Below are 24,216 nucleotides of genomic sequence, written 5' to 3'. Positions count from 1 at the left end.
ACACTGAGCCTCTGAAGAGTCACCACTCAGACCCATTTCCCTCTGCTAATGCACCTAACACTGTGGGCAAATGAGCATGGCCAGTTCCCCTGAACTGCACATCTTTGGACTGTGAGTGGAAACCAGATCACCCAGAGGAAACTCATGCAGACACAGGGAGAATGTGCAACCTCCATACAGACGTCGCTCAAGGCTGGAATTGAACCTGGGACCCTGGTGCTGTGAGGCAGTAGTGCTAACCACTGAGCCACCATGCCACCCATATAGAAAGTGATCATTTGGCCCATCATATCTGTGCCTACCTTAAATAATAACAGTAGAGCAATTAGACAAAACCATCTCTGATGTTCATTTTCTCATGTGATTTTACCCATCGGATCTTGCAGATTTCCCAAGTGCTCATTGCTGTAACTAAGGTTGGATTCAATATCGTTGAAACAACACCTATAGTTTCACATCACAGCTGTAGGGTTGAATTTGGCTGGGAAGCTGGAAGAGTCAGGCCAGGAATTCACAAACTGGTCACAGGAAATGTAATGTTTTCCTGGCTTACAAGCATTGAATGAATAGATGGATATTCAGGAGGGCACGAAATAGTGAGGGGGGGCAGTAACAGACCTCAGCAAGACATAGACATCATGGCAGACTGAGTAGCAGAATGGAAATGAAATATGCCAAGAGAGGTGCGACATTTACTGGATAGAATTAAGGAAGACAATAGAGTTGAAATTGGGCACAATGGTTAGCACTGCTGCATCATAGGCCAAGGACCTGGTTCAATTCCCACCTCGGGCAACTGTCTTTGTGGAGTTTGCACATTCTCCCTGTGTCTGCGTGGGTTTCCTCCCACAATCCAAAGATGTGTAGGGTCAGGTGAAGTGGCCATGCTAATTTGCCAAGACAAGGCTAAATATGAGGTAGGGTAATGGGTCTGGGTAGGTTATTCTTCGGAGGGTTGGTGTGGACTTGTTGGGCCAAAGGGCCTGTTTCCATACCGTAGGGAATCTAATCTAAATAGATGCAAAACAAGGGAGCTCAGGCATTGCAATTGTTTGACAGTGGCAGAACAAGTAGTGAAAGAGGAAGTGAGCACAAGGCAAGGATCTTCCATCAAACCTTTGGTTAAGCATTGGTTAGGCCTTAGTTGAAATATTTTATCCAATATGAGCACCATGTTTTAGGAATATTCACAGGCCATACAGGAAGTGCAGGACAGAACAACTGAAATGTTCGCACAGTAGAGGGATGTTTGCATAGACTGTAAAAATGGAGGTCAAATCTCTTGAGAATGGCAGTGACTAGAGGGAAGTCATATTGTGTTGCTCAGCACTATGAATGGTTACTGTACAGGTCATTCTGCTATAATGTGCTTTTCATTCACGTGAATCCGCTGTAACACGATGGACAAATTGAGGACACTTTCTAAAGCAGGAATGTTTAAAACGTGTCTTGACTGAAACACGATTACATCACCAACACTTTAAGCACTGTTTCGAAAGTAAGATTTTTCTACAACGCGGGATTGCACAAGAACGCAACCATTATGTTATAGAAGAATTACCTGTACTGTACGTTAGAAGAAATGTTTCTTTGGCAGTGTAAAAGGGATTGATGTCGAACGGAGATAGTTTTCAGGCAATTTTCAGAAAAGAAATCAAAGTGGAGCAAGAATTTATTGTATTTTTGGTACTTTATTGTGATCTGGTGTGCACTGCCTGGAAGAGTATGTGAAGCAAATTTCAAAGGGAACTCATTAATACTTGACAGAAAGATCATGAAAGGAATTATTAGAAAGAGCAGCAGAGCAGATAGATTTACAAAAGCAATTCTTCTCTGTTGAATCATTCTCCAATTTTAGAATTATTTTACTATTGTCACCAAAGCTCCAGATTACAACTATGAAGACTATGAAGAACTTGTCCCAGCCGATCAACCCCTGAGCGAAATTGACTGGTTTGATCTTCGATCCCGGGCAAGAAGACAGGTCCTAGATCCTGAGAAAGACACAACAATATATTATGAAGTGTGTGCATGGTGAGTGACTCATACAACGCAGAGCATAATGTGTACCATTTGAAATAAAAATCATACTCGCTCTGACATTAAATTGAAACAGGGTGGTTAAAAAACTGAATTTCAACAATATGATATGAGCAATGAGCTGTCATGTATTCTGCAGAATCCCGCTATATATTTTGTCAATCCATTTAATTGTTGCGTTGACAATGGAGCTAATAAATGATTGTTAATAGTATTTTGATCTTTGTTCATTGAAATAAACTGCAGAATCAACAAATAGTGATACACGTGTCACTTAGATGGACAGCTCGGTGCCAATCCTATCTGCCCAGGGTTTAAAACGGAATAGCCTTTATTGTCACATGTAATCCATTGTAGGAGTGCAGTGAAAAGCTTTTGCAATAAGTTCATCAGGTATAGGGACAGAATTAGGCCATTCGGTCCATCGAGTCTGCGCAGCCATTCGATCATGGCTGATATGTTCTTCACCCTCATTTTCCTGCCTGCTCCTCATAATGTTTCAACACATTATTAATTCAAAATCTGTCTAACTCCTCCTTAAATCTATTCACTGCCCCAACATCCACTTCACTTTGGGGTAGCAAATTCCACAAATTCACAACCTTTTGGGAGAAATAGTTTCTCCTCAACTCTGTTTTAAATTTGTTGTACCTTTATCCTGTGACCTCTCATCCCAGAATGCCCCACAAGTGGAAACATCTGCTCCACATGTATCTTATCCACATACTTTAACATCTTGAATACCTCAATTTGATCTCCCCTCATTCTTCTAAACTCCAGAGAGTAAAGCCTATACTGTACAGTCTGTATTCACACAAAACAAACCCCTCATCTCTGGGATTGATATCACGAACCTCCTCTGAACTGCCTTCTATTCATCTTTCCTCAAATAAGGAGACCAAGAAGTGCACCAATACTCCAGGTGCAGACCACTGTCTTGTATAGTTGCAACAATACTTCCCTACCTTTATATTCTATTCCTTTCGCTATAAAAGCCAACATCCCATTCACTTGCTTTATTATCTGCTGTATCTGCATGCTAGTTTTCCGTGACTCATGAACAAGGTTACCCAGATTCCCCTGTATAGGAGAATCCCAAAGCCTCTTCCCATTTAGGTAATAGGTCTCCATCCCATTTTTCTGATCAAAATGCATGACTTCACACTTATCCACGTTAAACTCCATCTGCCACATTCTGGCCGACTCTCCTAATTTATCTATATCCCTATGTAACGTTATTATTTCCTCATTGTAATTTGCCTATTTTTGTGTTGTCGGGAAATTTGTCTATTGAGCTTCTTTTGTGGTATCATCTCAGGTACAAGGTCCTAAATTCAAATCTTGGATACAACAGAGGAATGAGAGGTAGCTGCATTACTTTGCAGAGTTTAAAAAAAAAGTTAGAAATATGACAACATTAAAGGATTGTCATTACAGTCAGGTTAAAAAATTTCAAAGAACCTTTGCAATGTAGCAGCTCAACACGGGGTCTCCACACCTGGTCTGACCACCCGGGCTAGACCCCAGTCCAACAGCCATCCCCGCTCCACTCCGAAGTTCCAGTCAGCTTGGTCCCAGCACTCAGCTGCTCTAAGGGTAAGGTCCAGGACTGTCTCCCCCTGCCTAGGAACTCGCTGCCTGCTTGCTGCTTCAGGACCCACTCCCCTCGCACTGTGCTGGACCTCGGTTTAGAAAGTGATAACTGAGTGGTGCAATTCTGGTCTCCTTCCTATCGGAAAGATGTTGTGAAACCGGAAAGGGTTCAGAAAAGATTTCCAAGGATGTTGCCAGGGTTGGAGGATTTGCGTTGAAAAGTGTGGTGCTGGAAAAACGCAGCAGGCCAGGCAGCTTCCGAGGATCAGGAGAATCCTGAAGAAGGACTTATGCCTGAAATGTCTATTCTCCTTCTCCTCAGATGCTGCCTGGCCTGCTGTGTTTTTCCAGCACCACACTTTTCAACTCTGGTCTCCAGCATCTGCAGTCCTCACTTTCTCCTTGGAGGATCTGAGCTATAGGGAGAGGCTGAACTGGCTGCAGCTGTTTTCCCTGGAACGTCGGAGGCTGAGGGGTCGACCTTGTAGAGGCTTATAATATTATGAGGGGCATGCATAGGATAAATAGAATCATAGAGTTATAGAGATGTACAGCATGGAAACAGACCCTTCGATCCAACCCGTCCATGCCGACCAGATATCCCAATGCAATCTAGTCCCGCCTGCCAGAACCCGGCCCATATCCCTCCAAACCCTTCCTATTCATATACCCATCCAATGCCTCTTAAATGTTGCAATTCTACCAGCCTCCACCACATCCTCTAGCAGCTCATTCCATATACACACACACCAGCCTCTATGTGAAAAGGTTGCCCCTTTGGTCTCTTTTATATCTTTCCCCTCTCACCCTATACCTATGCCCTCTAATTCTGGACTCCCCACCCCAGGGAAAAGACTTTGCCTATTTATCCTATCCATGCCCCTCATAATTCTGTAAACCTTTATAAGGTCACCCTTCAGCCTCCGATGCTCCAGGGAAAACAGCCCCAAGCTGTTCAGCCTCTCCCTGTAGCTCAGATCCTCCAACCCTGGCAACATCCTTGTAAATCTTTTCCAAACCCTTTCAATTTCACAACATCTTTCCGATGGGAAGGAGACCAGAATTGCACGCAATATTCCCACAGTGGCCTAACCAACGTCCTGTACAGCCACAACATGACCTCCCAACTCCTGTACTCAATACTCTGACCAATAAAGGAAAGCATACCAAATGCCTTCTTCACTATCCTATCTACCTGCGACTCCACTTTCAAGGAGCTATGAACCTGCACTCCAAGGTCTCTTTGTTCAGCAACACTCCCTCGGACCTTACCATTAAGTGTATAAGTCCTGCTAAGATTTGTTTTCCCAAAATACAGACCTCGCATTTATCTGAATTAAACTCCTCCTGCCACTTCTCAACCCATTGGCCCATCTGGTCTAGATCCTGTTGTAATCTGAGGTAACCCTCTTCGCTGTCCACTACACCTCCAATTTTGGTGTCATCTGCAAACTTACTAACTGTACCTCTTATGTTCGCATCCAAAAATAGATAAGGTCTTTTTCCCTGTGGTGGGGAAGTCCAGAACGAGAGGGCATTGGTTTAGGGTGAGAGGGGGAAGATATAAAACGTCTCCTTCCTATCGGAAAGATGTTGTGAAACTTGAAAGGGTTCAGAAGAGATGTACAAGGATATTGCCGGGGTTGGAGGGTTTGAGCTACAGGGAGAGGCTGAACAGGCTGGGGCTGTTTTCCCTGGAGTGTCGAGGCTGAGGGGTGACCTTATGGAGGTTTATAAAATCATGAGGGGCATGGATAGGGTAAATAGACAAGATCTTTTCCCTGTGGTGGGGGAGTCCAGAACTAGAGGGCATAGGTTTAGGGTGAGAGGGGAAAGATTTAAAAGGGATCTACGGGGCAACTTTTTCACACAGAGGGTGGTATGTGTGTGGAATGAACTGCCAGAGGAAGTGGTGGAGGCTGGGACAATTCCAACATTTAAAAGGCATTTGGATGGGTATATGAATACGAAGGGTTCAGAGGGATATGGGCCAGGTCCCTGCAGGTGGGATGAGATTGGGTTGGGATATCTGGTCAGCATGGACGGGTTGGACTGAAGGGTCTGTTTCCATGCTGTCCATCTTTCTGACTCTATGACTGAATGGCTATGGCTGCCTTTCCTAAGGTAACCTTTGTGTATGTTGTTCTCCTCGTGCCTGTGACACCTGGGGGGGCACGCGGATTTCACAGTGCAGCAACCAGCACCCAAACTGATTCAGAATGTGGTCCTTTATTTCACAAAGGCATGAGCCGGACGGCAACAAGACCCGAAAAGCCTCTGGAATGGCCATCGTGGACATCTCGCTGCTCAGTGGATTCGAGCCCGAAACCGCCGATTTGAATAAGGTCAGACCAACTTGCCTGGCCGGGCTGTGCTATTTTGAGATTTCCTGCATCCTCGCTTGCTTCCTGCAAAAAAAACGCAAGCACCCATCCTGCGGAGGAGCTGCCGCTGGACTGGAATGGACAAAGTTAAAAGTCATGCAACACCAAATTATAGTCCAACATGTTTATTCGTAAGCACGAGCTTTCAGAGTGCTGCTCCTTCATCAGGTTGCTACCTGATTTACTTTAATCAGTCAGTGTGAACAACCAGGGTTCAGAGTCCTGAAAGGTAAAGTTTCTGCTCTGCATACCATCATTAGCACACACCAGGTTAAAACAACAAATACTTTGCGAGGCCTAATAGCCCCAACACTCTTCCGTGAGAAGTACATTGAACAAAACCAGAACAGGTTTCTGTGCAAGCGCAGGGTACATTTGCTCCAGGTATTTGAGGCGAAAGACCAGAGAGAATGACTTTGTTTCCTGCAGTGTCTGAAAATCTGTTCTTGATTTTGACCTTGTTAAAAATTATTTCAAAGCCCATGTACTCCACATTACTCACTGGAAGCAATTTACCTAGATTGAATCAAAATTGAATCTCCCTGGTGGGGAGGCAATGGATTAGTGGTATTATTGCCGGACTGTTAATCTGGAGACCCAGATAATGTTATGGGGACCCAGGTTCGAACCCTCCCCTGATGGAGTTTGAATTCGATAAAAAACAAAATCTGGAATTAAGAATCTAATGATGACCATTGTTAATTGTCGGGAAAAATCCATCTGGTTCACTAACGTCCTTTAGGGAAGGAAACTGGCACCCTTACCTGGACTGGCCTACATGTGACTCCAGGCCCACAGTGATGCGTTTGACTCTTAACTGCCCTCTGGGCAATTAGGGATGGGCAATAAATGCTGGGCCTAGCCAGCGAAGCCCTCATCCCATGAAAGAATGGGAAAGAAATTAAGAGGCTTGTCTTATGGGGAAAGATTGTACAGACAAAGCTTCTGTCTGCTGGAAGATCTGGCTTGATTTAATGACATGATATCCTGATGGATCTTGACAGTGTAGATGTGGAGAGGATGTTTTCCTTCCTGGGAGAAGCCAGGATGAAGAATCATTCTTTCAAAATCGGGGTTCACACATTTAAAGTGGAGGGAAATGTTTCTTTTCCGCTTGGAGTATTGAGAGCCTTTGAACCTCTCTTCCCCGAAATGTGCCAAGAACAGAGTCCTTCAATTTGTTTAAAGCAGTGAGGAATGTATTATTGATAAGTAAAGGAGTGAACGGTTATCAGGGCTAGACAGGAACACAGATTAATCAGGCTCAAGGGGGTTGAAAAGTGTAATTCTGCACTGAATTCACATGTCAATAAATTTGATTGGAACTGCTTCCATCATCTATTGAAAAATCTGCAGCAAGTTCATTAGTTTTGATTTTGCCTTGAGGAGTGCATGCTGATGTTTTTATAATTAATCTACATTTGTCTAGATGAATTTTGATTTTATCCCTAAATATTGCTTCCATGTATTTCCCCACCATCATATCTTAAACTGAGTGGCTTGTAGTAACATGACCTTGTGATATTATGGATTCAGATCAATATCCTTCCAGCCCATGAATAATGCATTTGGAGGCATTTGGCCAGAAGAATAGAAGATCGGAATATTATTTAAACTGGGACAGACTGCCAAAAACTGGGAGTTGGGAGTGCTCTTGAATAAATCATAAAATATAAGCAATTAGTTTCAGTAGCTAATAGAGAAGGACAATGGAATGATAGCTTTTATTTAAAAAGTGTAAAAATCAGGAGATCTTGCTAAAACTATATAGACCAGACCCCAGCTAGAATACTATAAGCTGTTTTCCTTCTCTAAGGGAATATATACTGGTGTTGGAAGCAGACCAGGTTAGCACTGTAGGCTCACAGCGCCATTGACCCCGGTTCAATTCCATCCTCGGGCGACTGTCTGTGTGGTGTTTGCACATTCTCCCCGTGTCTGCGTGCGTTTCCTCCGGGTGCTCCGGTTTCCTCCCACAGTTGTGCAGGTTAGGGTGGATTGGCCATGCTAAGTTGCACCATAGTGTTCAAGGATGTGTAGGTTAGGGTGGATTGGCCATGCTAAGTTGCACCATAGTGTTCAAGGATGTGTAGGTTAGGGTGGATTGGCCATGCTAAGTTGCCCCATAGTGTTCAGGGATGTGTAGGTTAGGTGCAATAGCAATGGAAAATGTAGGGTTATAGATTAAGGAGATGGATTTGGGTGAGTGACTCTTTGGAGAGTCAGTGTGGACTTGTTGGGCCAAATCTTCTAGATGTTCTGTGTTCTAGAAGGATTTTCTTACGAGGAGAGATTGAGTAGACTGATTCAGTACTGATTGGAGTTCCAAAGAGTGAGAGGTGACCTTATTGAAATATGTGTGATTCTTATGGAGTTTAACTTGGTGAGTAGCTTGGTCGCAGAGTGTAGAGCCAGGGGACATATTCTCAGCATAAGAAGTCACCCATTTAAGACAGAGATTAGACAGAATTAATTCTCTCTGAGGGTGGCTAATCTGTGGAATTCTTTACCATAACGGGTTGTCAGGACTGGATTGGTAAATCATAGAATCCCCACAATGTGGAAATAGACCATTTGGTCTCTCAGCTCCACAACAACCCTCCAACGAGCATCCCACCTAAACCTACCCCACTACATTTTCTATGGCTAATCCACCCTAACCTGTGCATTTTTGGACTGTGGGAAGAAACTGGGGCACCCAAAGGAAATACGCACACACAAGCACAAGGAGACTGTGCAAACTTCACATAGGCAGTCGCCCCAAGAGTGGAATTGAACCCAAATCCCTGGCACTGCGAGGCAACAGTGCTAACCACTGAGCCACTGTGCTGCCCTAAATATGTTCACGGTTGGCTTAGACAGACCTTTGGTCAGTGAAGGAATCAAGGGCTATGGCAGGAGAAGAAAAACACAGGAAAATGGAGTTGAGGGCTATCAGATCAATCTTGATCTCATTGAATAGTGCAGCAGAGTCGATGAGATGAACGGCCTACTGTTGCTCCTACATCTGTGGTCATAATGAGCCCATTCACAATTCACTGCCATAACCTTTATCTACGTTTGCTCCTGTGTTGTATGGTCTTCGATAAGGAAGAGTGTAACACTCTGGATTATTATTATTGAACCAGGGCACCTCGAGCATATATTTCAGCCTCTTTCAGGAAAGAGTGGGTGAGATCAATATGATGCTAATTAAAAATGTTTCCTTTCCAGTTAAAAAACCTAGCCGATAGATACATCGATAAATACGAGTTCAAGGATGGGAGAGTGCTGCTCTATCTTGATAAGGTAATGGCACTGTATGCATGTGTGTTTGCTTTTGGATTTTATTTTGCATATCATAGATACCCTACAGCGCATAGAGGCCATTTGGCCCACCGAGTCTGTCCAAAGGGCACCTTAACCATTCTCCCATTTAATGTGTATAATCCGCCTAACCTGCACATCTTTGGACTGTGGGAGGAAATTGGAGTACCCAGAGGAAACAGGGGAAACCTGCAAACTTTGCCGCGGACAGTGGGTTCAAACCAGGGTCGCTGGCACTGTGAGGCAGCAATGCTAACCACTGAGCTGCAATGCCACCTTTTTTGCTGACATAGCATCACAAGTCCTGAATAAAGGAATAATCAAAGCCAAGATCAAATCCTGTCAAAGCACTGGGCTTGAGAAGGTGGGGTAAGGCTTTCCTGACATTTCCTTGCCACCTCCTGCCCTGTGCTCAGACATGGGCTGGATATGCTCACCAAGCTCCATGGGGTGGCACGGTGGCTCAGTGGTTAGCGCTGCTGCCTCCCAGTGCCGGGGACCCGGGTTCGATTCCAGCCTCAGGTGACTGTCTGTGTGGAGTTTGCACATTGTCTGTGTGGGGGTGCTCCGGTTTCCTCCCGCAGTCCAAAGATGTGCAGGTTAGGGTGGATTGGCCATGGGAGATGCGGGCTGGGTCTGGGTGAGATGTCCTTCAGAGAGTTGATGCAGACCCAATGGGCTGAATGGCCTGCTCCTTCACTGTAGGGATTTGCCAAATGGTCACTGTGGAAAAACAAAATCCCTCTCGTCTATTCAATACTCTGAAAACGAAGAGGTGATTGCAGTTCCCTGAAACCACTCTGTGCCTCCTTCTAACACCAGGTTTCAGCTGGGTGAAATATTGACTCTGTAGAGGCAGTCTCAAATCCAAAACATTTTATATGTTAGCGATCGAATAATAAACAGCAGATTGCACTGTTCAGGAACTATTCTCTATTTTCACAGCGAAATTCATAATTTCATGTTACGAATTGATTTATTTGAGTATTCCTGGAAAAGTCATTTCATCAAACGGTCTATTTTGCACTCTTCAAAACACTTCACAAGAAATATCAATTGAACGGAAAACATTATTTAGACACTATGAGAGGAGGGTGCTGATTGGTCAGCAAGTGGATTCTGATTCATAGAGGTGATGCCATGTAGAATTCACCAGATAATGATGTCTGACAGATAACTGCCACACATCATTTACATTTTAAGCCAGGCAGGTTGACTGTGCTTGATCAATGCATTGCCCTGCAAAATGACCCAGTGAATGGTCATCACCTCTTGTGTTGAATAGAAACTGCAGCATTGTCTGTGTGTGCATGTGTATGTGTGTGTGTGTGTGTGTCTGTGTGTGTATGTGTGTGTGTGTGGGGGGGGGGGGAGTGCATTGTGTGTGCATGCATGTGGATGTTTGCAATAATAGGGCATTGTGTCTTATTATATACAGGGCAGAACCCCCTCAAAATATTTTAAGATGGTAGCTAAGACCCAGCATTTTCTTATTTTAAATGGAAATGGAAAATGTCTGTTCCAGAGGCAATGTGCCTGGTCAAACTACTCGATGTTAATCAAAACACAATTTATTTAAACACTGTAGTTAAAATATAACCAAAGAAAGGGGAATTTTGATCAAATTAACACTATTGGAAAACTTAACTGAATTATAGACACAGTACAGATACACTATTAATTAACATTATTAATTTGTATCATTAATAGTCACAGGTGAGGCTGCGGAAGACTGGAGGTTGGCTAACGTGGTGCCACTGTTTAAGAAGGGTGGTAAGGACAAGCCAGGGAAATATAGACCAGTGAGCCTGACGTCAATGGTGGGCACGTTGTTGGAGGGAATCCTGAGGGACAGAATGTACATGTATTTGGAAATTGATTAGGGATAGTCAACATGGCTTTGTTCGTGGGAAATCATGTCTCACAAACTTGACTGAGTTTTTTGAGGAAGTAACAAAGAGGATGGATGAGGGCAGAGCGGTAGATGCGATCTATATGGATTTCAGTAAGGCATTCGACAAAGTTCCCCAAGGGAGACTGATTAGCAAGGTTATATCTTATGGGATACAGGGAATACGAGCCATTTTGATATTGAACTGGGCTGAAAATGTGTTGCTGGAAAAGCGCAGCAGGTCAGGCAGCATCCAGGGAACAGGAGAATCGACGTTTCGGGCATAAGCCCTGAACTGGCTCAAAGGTAGAAGACAGAGGGTGGTGGTGGCGGCGGATAGTTTCTCAGACTGGAGGCCTGTGACCAGTGGAGTGCCACAAGGATTGGTGCTGGGTCCTCTACTTTTTGTCATTTACATAAATGATTTGGATGCGAGCATAAGAGGTACAGTTGGTAAGTTTGCAGATGACACCAAAATTGGAGGTGTAGTGGACAGCGAAGAGGGTTACCTCAGATTACAACAGGATCTTGATCAGATGGGCCAACGGGCAGAGTTGTGGCATTTGGAGTTTAATTGAGATAAATGGGAGGTGCTGCATTTTGGGAAAGCAAATCTTAGTAGGACTTATACACTTAATGGTAAGGTCCTAGGGAGTGTTGCTGAACAAAGAGACCTTGGAGTGCAGGTTCGTAACTCCTTGAAAGTGGAGTCGCAAGTAGATAGGATAGTGAAGTGGGCGTTTGGTATGCTTTTGTTTATTGGTCAGAGTATTGAGTACGGGGATTAGGAGGTCATGTTGTGGCTGTATAAGATGTTGATTAGGCCACTGTAGGAATATTGCGTGTAATTCTGGTCTCCTTCCTATCGGAAAGATGTTGTGAAACTTGAAAGGGTTCGGAAAAGATTTACAAGGATGTTGCCAGGGTTGGAGGATCTGAGCTACAGGGAGAGGCTGAACTGACTGGAGCTGTTTTCCCTGGAGCGTCAGAGGCTGAGGGGTGACATTATAGAGGTTTACAAAATTATGAGGGACATGGATAGAGTAAATAGACAAAGTCTTTTCCCTGGGGTTGGGGAGTCAAGAACTAGAGGGCATAGGTTTAGGGTGAGAGGGGAAAGATATAAAAGAGACCTCACGGTCAACTTTTTCACACAGAGGGTGGTATGTATATGAAATGAGCTGCCAGAGGAAGTGGTGGAAACTGGCACAATTGTAACATTTAAGAGGCATTTGGATGGGTATATGAATAGGAAGGAGAAAGTGAGGTCTGCAGATGCTGGAGATCAGAGCTGAAAATGTGTTGCTGGAAAAGCGCAGCAGGTCAGGCAGCATCCAGGGAACAGGAGAATCGACGTTTCGGGCATAAGCCCTTCTTCAGGAATCAACACGGTTCTGGGATTGGGAAGCAATTGCTGAATAATTCTGAATGTGCCCAGAATTGTGTTCACATGCAACGTCGGATTGTCTGTTGGGCTCACAGTGAGCAGTGAATAGGAAGGGTTTGGAAGGATATGGGCCAGGTGCTGGCAGGTGGGACTAGATTAGATTGGGATATCTGGACGGCATGGACAGGTTGGACCAAAGGGTCTGTTTCCATGCTGTACATCTCAAAGCTCTATGACTCTATAACTGTTCGAATATAGTGATGTCCCATAAGCATATTGCTTGGCAGAAAAAGCAAATTCAGACACAGATTCTCACACGCAGTTTTCCAATCCAGGAGGAAAAGACACCAAGATGAAATTTGGAGAGAACAGCAGCGAGAAGACTTTCACTGAACCTTCCAACTCTGTTAAGACTCCACTAGCTTCTGATGTTACTGAGAAACCAAAACCCAGAAATCCTAATATGAGAGAGCTGGCCACAGCCATTCAGGCTGTTTAACAAGAACCCAAGGCCTCCCAGGCTGTTCACTCCAGGGATCTTAACTAGCCAGCTTGGTACTTCTGCCTTACAACCTCTCTTTGAAACAAAACACCAGGGCCAAATAAAGTGATCGCATCAAGATGTTAATACATGTAACGTCCAGTACATGGAAGTGCTGCTCACTGTGAGCCCAACAGACAATCCGACGTTGCATGTGAACACAATTCTGGGCACATTCAGAATTATTCAGCAATTGCTTCCCAATCCCAGAACCGTGTTGAACGCTGCTGTGAGTATTGTGTACAGGGTAGCTGGGTGTCGTCAGTGCCTTGCCCGCTGTAAACAGCTGAATGGGTATGAACTTTGAGATGAACACGCTACATTCCTAGCATGACACCAGCACTGCAATACAGGTCCTGCATTATTCCGTGGTGTGCTTGCACTATTTGTTCGCTGGGCATTTTACGCGTTATCTGTTTGCGACCACTGCTAATGGTGACTGCTCCACCCTGTAGGTTACTGACTACAGAGAATGTGTCATATTTGCTGCCAAACAAACCATCCCCATTGGATTAATACAGCCAGCAAGCGCGACACTCTACGACTATTACAATCCAAGTGAGTAGAGACTCTGCTGCAAAGCAGTGGCTGCTGGGTTTTAATCCAGATGGGTTGCAGGTTTCATAGGGCATAGAACATAGAACAATTACAGCACAGTACAGGCCCTTTGGCCTTCGATGTTGCGCCAACCTGTGGAACCAATCTGAAGCCCATCTAACCTACACTATTCCATTCTCATCCATATGTCTATCCAGTGACCATTTCAATTCCCATAACGTTGGCGTGTCTACTACTTTTGCAGGCAGTGTGTTCCATGCCCCTACTACTCACTGAGTAAAGAGACTACCTCCTATATCTATTGCCCCTCAATTTAAAGCTATGTCCCCTCGTGCTAACCGTCACCATCCAAGGAAAAAGGCTCTCACTGTGCACCCAATCTAACCCTCGGATTATCTTGTGTGAAAGAATTAAGTCACCTCTCAACCTTCTTCTCTCTAACAAAAACAGCCTCAAGTCCCTCAACTTTTCCTTGTAAGACCTTCCCTCCATACCAGGCAACATCCTAGTAAATCTCCTCTGAACCCTTTTCATCGCTTCCACATCCTTCCTATAATGCAGTGACTAGAACTGTACACAATACTTCAAGTGTAGCTGCACTAGCTGTACAGCTGCAACATGACCTCGTGACTCCGAAACTCAATCCCTCGACTAATATAAGCTAACAGACCGTATGCCCTCTTAACAACCCTATCAACCTGAGTGGCAACTTTCAGGGATCTATGTACATGGACATGTTCATTTAGAGTATCAAGAATCTTACCATTACCAAAAGAGAAAATGCTGGAAAATCTCAGCAGGTCTGGCAGCATCTGAAAGGAGAGAAAAGAGTTGACATTTCAAGTCTAACTGACCATTTGTCAAAACTTACCTTTACCATTGGCTCAGTTTGCTGAAGCAGTGGTTCAGGGAGTATCCTATATCCCTTTTGCACACTGTTGTTACAGGAGCTCACATGAAATGCACATGGATAGTGGCTGAGAGTGAATATTATTACCCAACCGTATGTTATTCATTACAGGTGCTAACACCAAGACACAGGGAGCCAGGTCACCTCAATATTAAATAAAGAAGTATTTTACTTTCAGTATGATTAGTTCCTTGATTGAGAGGCCAAATTTCATGGAATCTCTACAGTGTGACCCATCACGTCCAAACCAACCCTCCAAACAACATCCCACCCTTCTCGGTAACCCCACATTTCCCATCCACAGCCAATCCACCCTGGCCTGCACATCTTTGGACTGTGGGAGGAAACCGGAGCACCCGGAGGAAACCCACACAGACATGGCGAGAACGTGCAAACTCCACACAGTCAGTCACCCGAGACTGGAGTCGAACCTGGGACCCTGGTGCTGTGACTCTGTCTCTCTCTCTCTCTCTTTCTTCCTCTCTCTCATCTATCTTTCTCTCTTTCTCTTCTCATGTCTCTCTCCCTCTTTTTCTCGTTCTTATCTCTCTCTCCTCTCTAATTCACTCCTTCGTTCTCTCCACCTTTCTCTCCTATATCCCTTTGTCTCTCTTACTTTTTCTCTCGCTCGCTCATCTCTCTTTCTTTTCCTTTTCTCTCTTTCCTTCTTCTGTCTTTGTCTCTTGTGTCTCACTCTTTCTCTCTGTGTCTCCGTCTCTCCGTCTCTCTCTCTCTCCAGTAGCATCTATGCCAGTCTTTCTCTCTTTCTGTGCATGCATATCTGTATAATACAGGCAGAGATGAAAGCCCACAATGTCTAGTTAATTTTACTCTAGCATTTGTCCATAGCATGCCCCACTCACGATTAAATGCTTGGTTTGCAGGTTTGAAATGCAATATATTTTATAACGCTCCAGAAAGAAGCACCATTGTATCGAAGTTCTGTCAACATGATGTGTGCCAATGTGCTGAAGGTAAGTCCACAGCAACATGTGCGAGAAAGTCCAAACATACACTCTCTGGCCTTCTAACTCAGCCTTGCCTATTTCATCAGAAGTTTTTGTAGCTCCTGCATTGTGGACGGAAGGACAGGGGCTTATCCATTCATCTGAGCTCTTACTTGGACTAACGATGAGGGTGGGTGCAGTGGTAGTTCGGCACACTGACCTCTACACCGCTGAAGCCAGACGCCAACTCGAAGGCACTCCCCCTACCGCCCCCTCAACTATAACCCCACCACCCCCATCACCAAACCATCATCTCCCAGACCATATAAAACCTCATCACCTCAGGAGATCTCCCATCCACAGCTTCCAAACTTCTAGTCCGGGAACCCCGCACTGCCCGGTTCTACCTCCTTCCCAAGATCCACAAGCCTGACCACCCTGGCCGACCCATTGTCTCAGCCTGCTCCTGCCCACTGAACTCATCTCTACCTACCTCGATATTGTCCAATCCCCACTAGTCCAGGAACTCCCCACATACGTTCAAGACACCACCAATGCCCTCCACCTCCTCCAAGAGTTCTGTTTCCCTGGCCCCCAACGCCTCATTTTCACCATGGATATCCAATCCCTCTACACCTCCATCTGCCAAGCCCTCCGTTTTTTCCTCTCCCGATGTCCCCAACAGTACTTTCCACTGACACTCTCATTCATTTGGCTGAACTGGTCCTCACCCTTAACAATTTCTCCTTCGAATCCTCCCACTACCTCCAGACCAAAGGGGCACCCGTATGGGCCCCAGCTATGCCTGTCTCTTTGTCGGCTATGTGGAACAGTCCATCTTCCATAGTTACACCGGCACCACTCCCCACCTCTTCCTACATGGATGACTGCATCGGCGCCACCTCGTGCTCCCGTGAAGAGGTTGAGCAATTCATCAACTTCACTAACACATTCCACCCTGACCTTAAATTCACCTGGACCATCTCTGACACCTCCCTCCCCTTCCTGGACCTCTCCATCTCCATTAATGACGACCAACTTAACACCGACATTTTTTACAAACCCACTGACTCCCACAGCTACCTGGATTACACCTCTTCCCACCCTACCTCCTGCAAAAATGCCATCCCATATTCCCAATTCCTCCGCCTCCGCTGTATCTGCTCCCAGGAGGACCAGTTCCACCACAGAACACACCAGATGGCCTCCTTCTTTAGAGGCCGCAATTTCCCTTCCCACGTGGTTGAAGCTGCCCTCTAATGCATTTCATCCACATCCTGCACCTTCACCCTCAGACCTTACCCCTCCAACCGCAACAAGGACAGAACTCCCCTGGTGCTCACCTTCCACCCCCCCAACCTTCGCATAAACCAAATCATCCGCCGACATTTCCGCCACCTCCAAACAGACCCCACCATCAGGGATATATTTCCCTCCCCACCCCTTTCCGCCTTCCGCAAAGACCGTTCCCTCCGTGACTACCTGGTCAGGCCCACACCCCCCCTACAACCCACCCTTCCATCCTGACACCTTCCCCTGCCACCGCAGGAATTGTGAAACCTGCGCCCACACCACCTCCCTCACCTCCATCCAAGGCCCTAAAGGAGCCTTCCACATCCATCAAAGTTTTACTTGCACATCCATCAATATCATTTATTGTATCCGTTGCTCCCGATGCGGTCTCCTCTACATTGGGGAGACTGGGTGCCTCCTAGCAGAGCGCTTTAGGGAACATCTCTGAGACACCCGCACCAATCAACCACACCGCCCTGTGGCCCAACATTTCAAATCCCCCTCCCACTCTGCCGAGGACATGCAGGTCCTGGAGCTCCTCCACCATCGCTCCCTCACCACCCGATGCCTGGAGGAAGAACGCCTCATCTTCCGCCTCAGAACACTTCAACCCCAGGGCATCAATGTGGATTTCACCAGTTTCCTCATTTCCCCTTCCTCCACCTCACCCCAGTTCCAACCTTCCAGCTCAGCACCATCCCCATGACCTGTCCTACCTGCCAATCTCCCTTCCCACCTATCCATTCCACCCTCTTCTCTGACCTATCACTCCCATCCCCACCCCCATCCACCTATTGTACTCTTTGCTACCTTCCCCCACCCTCCTCTCTGACCTATCACCTCCGTCACCACCCCCATTCACCTATTGTACTCTTTGCTACTTTCTCCCCAGCCCCACCCCCCCCCCCTCCCATTTATCTCTTCACCCCAGAGGCTCCCTGCCTCTATTCCTGATTAAGTGTTCCTGCCCAAAACGTCGATTTTCCTGGTCCTCGGATGCTACCTTTTCCAGCACCACCCTAGTCTAGACTAATGATAAGGGTGGGCTTTCCTGTTTCTAGGTGTTGTACTTTACCTGTGGGCTCTGGCTTTGTTCGACATTTCAGCTAGAGTTGAGAACGCAGGCATTTATTTTATTTTTTTTTATTGTCATCCTCGTTGCATGAACCTGCATAAACTACTACATTCCGTGCACTGCCAAATGGGAAAGGAAGCTTTGTCACCTTCCATTTAGAACATGCAGCTTAAAAGAACAGCTTGCAGACCTGCAGAACTAACTATAAAGTAAAACCCATTTCCTGATGGGAGCAGATTCTCCTAGACATTGTGCCCGTATAATGTTATTAATTTGCTCTACATCTCTGTTTATTGAAATAAAGAACATGCTATTTGAGAAACTGTCACTACCTCTAAAACCTCTGTCCCCCCTTCGCAGTCGAAGCTGTCTCATTGCTGCTGTGGAATCCTTTTCGCTGTTGTGTGTGGAAACTCTTCAATCATCCTTGAATGTTCGAAATGAACCAAGAATAAGTAATTCTGCCATAATCCCTGAGAGCTGCTTTCTCATTAGACAGAGACAATTGGTGCTGCATTAACCTGAGAGTCACTGCACCTCAGGCAACAGCAAAGGTACAGAATACAGGGTAGTTATGGTAACCTCAGCTAATCCAGGAATCGAGCTCACTCTGTTGGTATCACCCTGCATTGCTGACTAGCTGCCCACCTCCCTAAATACTGCAGCATGCAACAGCCACGAGACTGATTTACTTTTCTGTTTCAGAGCAGCGACCAATTTATTTCTGTCCCAAACTTTTCATGAACTCAAGCAGAATTTGAAAGCAGTGGAGTGACCTTTGCCTCTTTATTCATTGCAAAACACACTATGGGTTGTGTTCATGAGTCTGTTTGCTCTGATGCTCTCTCTCTCTCTCTCTCTGTCTCTTTCTGTCTCTCACTCTCACCACCTCTCTCTCTCTTTCTCTGACTCTCTCTCTCTAACTCTCACTGACTCTCCCTCTTACTGTCTCTCACACTCTCTCACTTTCTCTCATTGTCTCTCTCTCTCGCTTCCACTATCTCACGGTCACTCTCTTTCTCTCACTCTCTTTCTCTTACTCTCTCTCTCTCTCTCTCTCTCACTGTCTCTCACACTCTCTCACTTTCTCTCATTGTCTCTCTCTCTCTTCCACGATCTCTCTCTCTCTCTCTTTCTCTCACTGTCTCTCTCTCTCACTCTCTCACTGTCTCTAACTCTCACTGTCTCTCTCTCTCTCTCACTGTCTCTCACACTCTCTCACTTTCTCTCATTGTCTCTCTCTCTCTCACTGTCTCTCTCTCTCACACTCACTGTCTCTCTCTCACACACATTGTCTCTCTCGTTTACTCACTGTCTCTCTCACTGTCTCTCCCTCTCTCTCTCTCTTTCTCTCACTGTCTTTCTCCTTCTCACTGTCTCTCTCTCTCAGTCTCTCTCACTGTCTTTCAACCTCTCTCACTATCTCTCACAATCACTATCTCACTGTCTCTCTCTCTCACACGCACACTCTCATATTGTCTTCCCTTCTCTCTCTTTTTCACTATCTCTCTCTGATTTTCTCCTTCTCAATGTCTCTCTCTCTTTCACGTGCTCACACTCTCTCTCTGTCATTCTCTCTCACTGTCATTCTCCCTTTCTCACTGCTTCTCTCTCTCACTGTCTCTCACTCCCACTATCTCACTGTCTCTCTCTCTTTCTCTCTCTGTCTCTCTCTCTCTCTCACACAATCATACACTGTATTTCTCTCTCTCACTCCCTCACTGTATTTCTCACACTCTCTCTCACTTTCAGGCCGTTGCCCACGCATGAAGAAAACATTTTCTCCACAATTGGAAGATGATGCCCGGATACAATTCGCTTGTTACAAACCCATTGTGGACTACGGTAAAAAAAGACCGCGGCCGATTGCTCCATTTGTAATGCTTGGCTTTTGAGTGAGTGTTTGCATTACCTCTCAGGTAGACCTTGCTGTAAAGCACCAGTAACAATGTAGGTACCCACGCAACGACTGATTCCAGTGGAGACATTTCAGTAAACTGAGGAACATTCGCGCAATCCTCAGTGAAAACGGAATCACACGGGCTCATACAACTGTTATGTTGCAGGGGGTAGCCATTCAGCCCAACATGCCCCACCCCGGTTCTATCCCTTGCTTTTTCCACATATCCCTATACAGAGAAACCTCAATTATCCAAAAGAGATGGGAGGGGACTATTTCGTTCGGAGAATTGATTATTCGATTAATTGATTCAATGTCCCTCCTCTGGGTATCGGAGTTTTCTGAAATTGTTTATTTGCCACGTTCTGCCTCCCACTCTCTCTGTCTCAGGATTTGTTTCTGAGCACACGCACACTTGTGTGGAAGGGACCTGCTACATTGCTGAAGCCTCCCGTACCCACCCCTCCCCCACCCCATCAGTTCAATGGGATTGATACAGGCAGCATTTGCGAAGTCTGCTCGCCGTTCAGGAGACAAGGCAGCAGCACACCGTGTGAGCCCCCCGCATCTCTCCAACACCCCCACCAAACACTGCCCCCCCCCCCCACCTGCCCTAACTCAACCCCCGGCCAACACCATCCACCCGTCTGACCCCACCTCACCGCTGTCTAACACCATCCACCCGTCTGACCCCACCTCACCGCTGTCTAACACCATCCCCCCGTCTGACCCCACCTCACCGCTGTCTAACACTATCCCCCCATCTGACCCCACCTCACCGCTGTCTAACACCATCCCCCTGTCTGACCCCACCTCACCACTGTCTAACACCTTCCCCCCGTCTGACCCCACCTCACCGCTGTCTAACACCATCCCCCCGTCTGACCCGACCTCACTGCTGTCTAACACCATCCCCATGTGTGAACCCATCTCACCGCTATCTAGCACCATCCCTCCATCTGACCCAACCCCACCCCCATCCAACACCATCCCCCTGTCTGACCCCACCTCACCGCTGTCTAACACCATCCCCCCGTCTGACCCCACCTCACCACTGTCTAATACCACCCCTCCCGTCTGACCCCACCTCACCGCTGTCTAACACCATCCCCCCGTCTGACCCGACCTCACTGCTGTCTAACACCATCCCCATGTGTGAACCCATCTCACCGCTATCTAGCACCATCCCTCCATCTGACCCAACCCCAACCCCGTCCAACACCATCCCCCTGTCTGACCCCACCTCACTGCTGTCTAACACCATCCCCCCGTCTGACCCCACCTCACTGCTGTCTAACACCATCCCCCGTCTGACCCCACCTCACCGCTGTCTAACACCATCCCCCCGTCTGACCCCACCTCACCGCTGTCTAACACCGCCCTCCCGTCTGACCCCACCTCACCGCTGTCTAACACCATCCCCCCGTCTTACCCCACCTCAGCACTGTCTAACACCACCCTCCCGTCTGACCCCACCTCACCGCTGTCTAACACCATCCCCCGTCTGACCCCACCTCACCGCTGTCTAACACCATCCCCCCGTCTGACCCCACCTCACCGCTGTCTAACACCACCCTCCCGTCTGACCCCACCTCACCGCTGTCTAACACCGCCCTCCCGTCTGACCCCACCTCACCGCTGTCTAACACCACCCTCCCGTCTGACCCCACCTCACCGCTGTCTAACACCATCCCCCCGTCTGACCCCACCTCAGCACTGTCTAACACCACCCTCCCGTCTGACCCCACCTCACCGCTGTCTAACACCATCCCCCCGTCTGACCCCACCTCACCGCTGTCTAACACCGCCCTCCCGTCTGACCCCACCTCACCGCTGTCTAACACCATCCCCCCGTCTTACCCCACCTCAGCACTGTCTAACACCACCCTCCCGTCTGACCCCACCTCACCGCTGTCTAACACCATCCCCCGTCTGACCCCACCTCACCGCTGTCTAACACCATCCCCCCGTCTGACCCCACCTCACCGCTGTCTAACACCACCCTCCCGTCTGACCCCACCTCACCGCTGTCTAACACCGCCCTCCCGTCTGACCCCACCTCACCGCTGTCTAACACCACCCTCCCGTCTGACCCCACCTCACTGCCCTCCCGTCTGAGCCCACCTCACCGCTGTCTAACACCGCCCTCCCGTCTGACCCCACCTCACCGCTGTCTAACATCATCCCCCCGTCTGACCCCACCTCACCGCTGTCTAACACCTCCCACCCGTCTGAGCCCACCTCACCGCTGTCTAACACCGCCCTCCCGTCTGACCCCACCTCACTGCTGTCTAACACCATCCCCCGTCTGACCCGACCTCACCGCTGTCTAACACCATCCCCCCGTCTGACCCCACCTCACCACTGTCTAATACCATCCTCCCGTCTGACCCCACCTCACCGCTGTCTAACACCATCCCCCCGTCTGACCCCACCTCACCACTGTCTAATACCATCCCCCCGTCTGACCCCACCTCACCGCTGTCTAACACCGCCCTCCCGTCTGACCACACCTCACCGCTGTCTAATACCACCCTCCCATCTGACCCCACCTCACTGCTGTCTAACACCATCCCCCCGTCTGACCCCACCTCACCGCTGTCTAACACCATCCCCCCGTCTGACCCCACCTCACCACTGTCTAACACCATACCCCCGTCTGACCCCACCTCACCGCTGTCTAACACCATCCCCCCGTCTGACCCCACCTCACCACTGTCTAACACCATACCCCCGTCTGACCCCACCTCACCGCTGTCTAACACCATCCCCCTGTCTGACCCCACCTCACCGCTGTCTAACACCGCCCTCCCGTCTGAGCCCACCTCACCGCTGTCTAACACCATCCCCCCGTCTGACCCCACCTCACCGCTGTCTAACACCGCCCTCCCGTCTGAGCCCACCTCACCGCTGTCTAACACCATCCCCCTGTCTGACCCCACCTCACCGCTGTCTAACACCGCCCTCCCGTCTGAGCCCACCTCACCGCTGTCTAACACCATCCCCCCGTCTGACCCCACCTCACCGCTGTCTAACACCGCCCTCCCGTCTGAGCCCACCTCACCGCTGTCTAACACTATCCCCCCGTCTGACCCCACCTCACCGCTGTCTAACACCATCCCCCCGTCTGAGCCCACCTCACCGCTGTCTAACACTATCCCCCCGTCTGACCCCACCTCACTGCTGTCTAACACCATCCCCCCGTCTGACCCCACCTCACTGCTGTCTAACACCATCCCCCCGTCTGACCCCACCTCACCGCTGTCTAACACCATACCCCCGTCTGACCCTACCTCACTGCTGTCTAACACCATCCCCCGTCTGACCCCACCTCACCGCTGTCTAACACCATACCCCCGTCTGACCCCACCTCACCGCTGTCTAACACCACCCTCCCGTCTGACCCCACCTCACCGCTGTCTAACACCATCCCCCCGTCTGACCCCACCTCACCGCTGTCTAACACCATACCCCCGTCTGACCCCACCTCACCGCTGCCTAACACCATCCCCCTGTCTGACCCCACCTCACCGCTGTCTAATACCATCCCCCCGTCTGACCCCACCTCACCGCTGTCTAACACCATCCCCCCGTCTGACCCCACCTCACCACTGTCTAACACCATACCCCTGTCTGACCCCACCTCACCGCTGTCTAACACCATCCCCCGTCTGACCCCACCTCACCGCTGTCTAACACCGCCCTCCCGTCTGAGCCCACCTCACCGCTGTCTAACACCATCCCCCCGTCTGACCCCACCTCACCGCTGTCTAACACCGCCCTCCAGTCTGACCCCACCTCACTGCTGTCTAACACCATCCCCCCGTCTGACCCCACCTCACCGCTGTCTAACACCATACCCCCGTCTGACCCCACCTCACTGCTGTCTAACACCATCCCCCCGTCTGACCCCACCTCACTGCTGTCTAACACCATCCCCCCGTCTGACCCCACCTCACCGCTGTCTAACACCATCCCCCTGTCTGACCCCACCTCACCGCTGTCTAACACCGCCCTCCAGTCTGACCCCACCTCACTGCTGTCTAACACCATCCCCCCGTCTGACCCCACCTCACCGCTGTCTAACACCATACCCCCGTCTGACCCCACCTCACCGCTGTCTAACACCGCCCTCCCGTCTGACCCCACCTCACTGCTATCTAACACCACCCTCCCGTCTGACCCCACCTCACCGCTGTCTAATACGCCCTCCCGTCTGACCCCACCTCACCGCTGTCTAACACCGCCCTCCCGTCTGACCCCATCTCACCGCTGTCTAACACCTCCCTCCTGCCTGCTCCCCTACCCCATCCAACATCGTCCACCCCCACCCCCCATCTGGCCCCACCCTCCGCCTGCCCCCCATGCCCTTCCCATTCCGCGACCCCTCT

General features: G+C 48.4%; 1 protein-coding gene across 1 annotated transcript in view; it reads left to right on the top strand.

Moving 5' to 3' along the window:
• LOC122541325 (complement C4-like) overlaps positions 1-24,216 on the top strand; it is a 158,027-nt gene that overhangs the window by 120,995 nt on the left and 12,816 nt on the right. The window contains exons 33-38 of the mRNA XM_087979485.1: positions 1,884-2,034; positions 5,876-5,978; positions 9,231-9,305; positions 13,598-13,700; positions 15,495-15,584; positions 19,678-19,770. Coding sequence (XP_087835611.1) covers positions 1,884-2,034; positions 5,876-5,978; positions 9,231-9,305; positions 13,598-13,700; positions 15,495-15,584; positions 19,678-19,770 — 615 coding nt within the window. The remainder of the gene's footprint in view (positions 1-1,883; positions 2,035-5,875; positions 5,979-9,230; positions 9,306-13,597; positions 13,701-15,494; positions 15,585-19,677; positions 19,771-24,216) is intronic.

Source organism: Chiloscyllium plagiosum, unplaced genomic scaffold, assembly GCF_037043375.1.
Source record: "Chiloscyllium plagiosum isolate Xiang-an unplaced genomic scaffold, Cpla_swu_hap1 HiC_scaffold_35, whole genome shotgun sequence".
In the NCBI taxonomy this organism is placed as follows: Eukaryota; Metazoa; Chordata; class Chondrichthyes; order Orectolobiformes; family Hemiscylliidae; genus Chiloscyllium; species Chiloscyllium plagiosum.
This window is presented reverse-complemented; position numbering and strand designations above follow the sequence as displayed.